Here is a 5,217-nt window from a genome sequence, read left to right as displayed (position 1 = left end):
TTGTTTTCATATTCGTTTAATACACTTTTTGTTTCACACCTATTACACTTTTTCTTTTGTTTTTGTGACCGGGAGTTAAAATAAGCATTAACCCATGTCTGTTACAAATATAATACATACTGCGATAGTGAATAAAACAGAAAATTAAATCTTAAAATTTACTCTTTTTGTGCGGTTCGATACCAAATGATCCGTGGTCCGATAATTGAGGAATCCGCGTTAGATAATACAATGTTATAGAGACTATATAAAGTGTTATATAATATTAGAATATACACTATTGGTTAAAACACACAATCTGAGAATATAGAGACTGGATTGTAAAAAAAAAAAAAAAAATTACACGCAACGTATTGAGAAGATATGAAGTGTGTTGCAGGAATCGCAATACACCAAGTGAATATTTATTCATTCACGTGGTGATTAACAGTTTTGAAAGTTTAATGACCCATTGTCTCCTCAAAAAATGATAATATTAAACCCAACTGAAATGAGCTGTCAAGATAACTCAGGATTTAAACTTTATCAATTAATGAATAGATTTTGTCAACCTTCAGAATAGGCCTATTATATATGTGTGTGTGTGTGAATCTATTACGCAATTTTCTTGGAAACGATTTTCTTTGGAGATGCTGCCGTATCGTTTCAAAATAAGTCTTTCTAGTATAGGAAAATTAGGGGGAGTGGGGGCTAGCCGGTTACATTCACCCCAGCACTAGACTAGTACTTATTTTATCAAAACGAAAGGCAAAATCAACCTCGGCAGAATTTGAACGCGGAACATAAAGACGGACAAAATAACACAAAGCACTTTGTCCGGCATGCTAACGATTCAACCAGCTCGCCACCTTGAATCGCTTCAAAATAATACTACAAATGATGTCTTGGAACTTGGGCAACAAAGTCATTCATTTTAACTTTGTATGAGGGCATTCGGTTTGGAGAAGCATTAGAGGGTTGGACAAAAAGCTTGGCCCTTTACGTTTTGGGTTCAAATTCCATTGCAATCAGCTTTGCCGTCTGTCCTTCCGGACTGGAAGAAATATTAGTCAAGAACTGGGGTCAAGTTAACCTAATCACACCCACCACTAAATTTGTGTCCTTGGACCTAGTTAAAAATTCTTCAAGCTTTATATGAATAGTTTTTGAGAGATGATATTGTTTTATTACATAGTGTTGTAAGATGGCGAGTTGGCAGAATCGTTACCGCGTTGGATAAAATGCTCAACGGTATTTCCTCCGCTTTGAGATTTTAAGTTCAAATTCCACCGATGTTGACTCTGCCTTTCAAAATCGTTTTTTTTAAAAAAAATAAAAAAAAGAATGCACCTGTTGCGTATTGGGATCGATGTAATCGACTTGTACCCTTCACCAAAATTTCAAGCCTTATGTCTACTCTAGAGTAGAAAGAATTTATTATAAAGTGCCCTGAAGACATCAAAATTGCGCGCTATTTGTGGGCGGTTGTGCTGTGATGTTGACATATTAACCTTTTAAAATACTTGAGATCGTGACGTGGAACACAATAAATGAAAAAGCAAACCGAACACGTGAAAAGGGAACCGTTAGAAAGTGTGCACGCTGTGTACGAGTTGTTGTGGCCATTATGTCTTGAGATGTGAACATTAAGTGCTATTTAGCAAGATCTAAAAGCATTACTAATATTGTGAATACCGTGCACAGTTAAGTATGTCACTGGCACGTTAATTATATAGGCAGAAGCTTTTCGTGTTTGCACGGGTTTAAGTATATAGCTATATGAAGGTAGCTATTAGTCCCAAAGGCAGTTTGATCTGTTAGATCCGACCCTCTTCTGAATATAAAAAGGTTCATATGACTATATTTTATTAAAGTCAGATACATCAAAACAGGGAGATAGTTTCCGTACATTTTCTGCAGTTGCAAACAGTTGTAAGTGCAATTCCGGTGCAACAGCAGAATGTGAACGAAAATTCAGACTGACTCGTGTTCCATTTTTTAAACTCGTGGGACCTCGTCTACTAAAATTCAAACTAACTGAAGAAAATAAAGAAAGACTTGTTTTTTTTTTTCGTGAAAGAAAACAGGCTGAAGAAATGGCATGCAAAAAGAAAGACGAGGGGAAAGAAAATCGTTAAGTGAGCATAACATTTAGGAAGTGTTTCGTAATGAAGAACGACTGTAAAAACCACTTAATGGTGAATTTATTCTTTCATGAGTGAGGAATTAGAAATTTTGGAAACGCAAACTGTATATATATATATATCCCGTGTGTGATGTAATATTATTAACTTTGCACTCATATTATACTTAATTGATTAAGAAATTCATAAAAAGAATTTAAATTTAACCAAAAATATATATTTCTTTTTGTTTTGTTATATTCATAAATATAACCAAAATAAGGGCTGCATAACCCCACCCACCCAACAAAATATATATATATATATGCGTGCATAATAGTCTGTCCGAATTTGGGGTTTTACTGTATCCCGGAATCCCCAGCTGTTCAACTCGCTCAACCCTGATGGACCCCTCTTTGACAGCCGCGCGTTAATGCTGGATACAGTTTTACTGTATACCTAGTTACCAAAACATCAACAGATTTAGATTTTTTTTTTTAGCCCCTTTCTCACCACCAACCATCAGAATCAAAAACGCTGCAAAGGTCGTGATCGCTACTCATCCTCCCCTTGAAGTATATTCAAGCCGAGTAGAGGTATAGATTTAGATAAACAGATAACAGAATTTTTGTAAAATACTCAATCATCCATAAGATAACGCAGTATAAATGTTTACGAAACCTGTTTCCATCCGACATGTCCCTCTTACGGAGTTTTGATAACAGATGTTAAAATAAAATAAAGGTTAAACAGGACATCGGCCTCGAAGAAGGCAATTAACATCCATCACATTAACAAGTATGAAACATACATACATACATACATATATATATATATATATATGAGACACCGATTTAAAAATAATTCTCCACTCACCTGTCGATTATATATATGTGTCTTTTAAGTGAAATAAGCAAAGCGGTAAACTTGATTGCATTAGCAGAACAACACGTACTTTCTCACGTCTGTAGTATCGAAATCGTAAACATTGTTACAATCACAAGCGATTAGGATACAGAGGATCTTTCTTTCTTCTCTCTCTCTCTCTCTCTCTCTCTCTTTCGTATATATATTATCGAGGAGAATTCAATATTTCAAGCGCAAGATCGTATAATATATCACGTTAACTTTTATTATCTCGAAAATCTAATTATTGAAAGCAGAGACTGCTTACATCACAACAACAAATATTACGGTGTTGCACATGTATTGTAGCCACATGACAGAAAAATGAAGTAAACGATTCTCAATGATCGCTGTTTGTATATATATATATATATATATCCTGACATTTATATGATTTTCTCTCATTCATAGAATTATTAACAAGCAATTTTAAATGTTTAAATAATACTTAATGATTGAGAAATATTAATCATTACGAAACATAATCCACAGGGAAGGGTTAATTCTACTTGCAATTAAAATTTAATTTGGGACTTTTTTTGTTTAAATTATTCACACAACCATAATAATAATCTTGATATTTGTTATTGATTTCGCTTCAAAATCCAAACACGGTTTAATTAATTTTATATATAAAAAAAATGTCTTAGATTTGCTTACCTTTGGATTGATCGAGGGCGGGAGCCCCGTCGCTGCTCGACTTGCTGCACATAACTATGTTGCAGTTAACTCGACTGGGTTAGCAGAACAACATCCAAGCCACACCCTGAACTCGTATAAGATCCGACAAAATAACCTCAACATAGTTGTTCAATTTACTGTGAATAAACAAATTTCCTTCAAATCACGCCCAATCGTTTCATTGGTTAATGATTTCAAATTTTGACGGCGGGCCTGCAGTTTTTGAGAGGGGAGAAGGAGATCGATTACAACGAGCCGAGTACTTTAGTGTTACTTATTTTATTGACCCTGAAAGGAAGAAAGGCAGAATCGACCGCAGAGGAAATTGAACTCAGAACGAAATGCCGCTAGGCATTTTGTCCGGCGTGCTAACAGTTCTGCCAGCTCGCCGCCTACGTTTCACTTGATAACATGCTCCTGAGTGCACTGGCACTGAGCCTAGAACCAGAGTCGTATAAACAGTATTATAGGCCCCCGGAAAAATTAAGGCATAGGCACACTGAGCAGTTGCCCAGGGTCCCGCAGCTCTAGGCGCCCAATTCTAATCTAGGTATGCTACGTATCAGGACAATTACCCCTCCCTCATAGGACAATTACACCCCCACTCAATTAATGACCCTCCTTCTCCAATATATTAAGAAGTTTTAAATAATCATTTGTTGTCCTCAGGAGTAATTTTCCTGGTGGGGGGTTATTGTCCTTGGGGGGATGGTAAATGTCCTAGACTCGTATAATGTGTCTTGCTGTCAATAAATAAATATTATCGGGCTCCATTGCATTTATTTTCCCCCGGGGCCAATGATGCTGCAATGACGGCCCTGGCACTGAGTCCTATTGTATTTATTTATTAGCAAGCCACAGGGTACACAGATTAGAATTAGGACCCTAGACCTATAGGGGTCCTGGACGACTGCTCGATGTGCCTATGTCACAAAACGGCACAACCAAGAACTCCTGCACCTTACCAAAAGAAAAAAGAAAAGGGATAAGGTTGGTCACGAATGGAATATAATTGATTATAGTTCTACTTGATCAGAGCTGACTTAGTGCTAAATAACGACATCCACAAATTTATACAGTAATATTGTTTTCTTTCTATAGACACAATGCCTGAAATTTTGAGGGAAGCAGTTTAGTCGATTCTGTCGACCCTAGTGCGCAGCTGGGGCTTATTTTACCGACCCTGAAAGGATGGAAGGCAAAGTCAACGGTAAATTTTGGGAAATACACCCGCACGCGTTTCACTAAGAAAAAAAAAAAACCTCGGATTTTTTTTTTTTTTTTTGCGTGGAATCAAGTACCCTGACCTCTTAATGTGCCGAAAACCCCTTAATTTTGTTCAGAAAAGAGGGGTGGGTGCGAAACCGGATCCCTCCCTATCCCGGAATCATTGATTTTTTTTTTTTTTTTCTTTTTTCGTTGAATGAATTACAGTGACCTCCTAATATGCCACAAAACACTTTTTTTGGTCCGGAAAACCGGAGGTGGGGGTATCCTCGGACATTTTCTCCCTCATAACTTTCTGGAA

General features: G+C 36.7%; 1 protein-coding gene across 3 annotated transcripts in view; it reads right to left on the bottom strand.

Moving 5' to 3' along the window:
* LOC106879849 (kynurenine/alpha-aminoadipate aminotransferase, mitochondrial) overlaps positions 1-3,921 on the bottom strand; it is a 17,943-nt gene extending 14,022 nt beyond the window's left edge. Inside the window, exon 1 of one of the 3 annotated variants that reach the window (XM_014929564.2) lies at positions 3,669-3,921. In XM_014929564.2, coding sequence (XP_014785050.1) covers positions 3,669-3,720 — 52 coding nt within the window. In that variant the 5' untranslated portion in view covers positions 3,721-3,921. Of the gene's footprint in view, positions 1-2,783; positions 2,874-2,978; positions 3,284-3,668 lie in introns of those variants that run through there. The other 2 variants (XM_014929566.2, XM_014929565.2) reach the window with 2 other exon arrangements.
* Positions 3,922-5,217: the final 1,296 nt, after the last annotated feature.

Source organism: Octopus bimaculoides, chromosome 23, assembly GCF_001194135.2.
Source record: "Octopus bimaculoides isolate UCB-OBI-ISO-001 chromosome 23, ASM119413v2, whole genome shotgun sequence".
Lineage (NCBI taxonomy): Eukaryota > Metazoa > Mollusca > Cephalopoda > Octopoda > Octopodidae > Octopus > Octopus bimaculoides.
The sequence above is the reverse complement of the archived record's forward strand: the minus strand, read 5'-3'. Positions and strand labels throughout refer to the sequence as shown.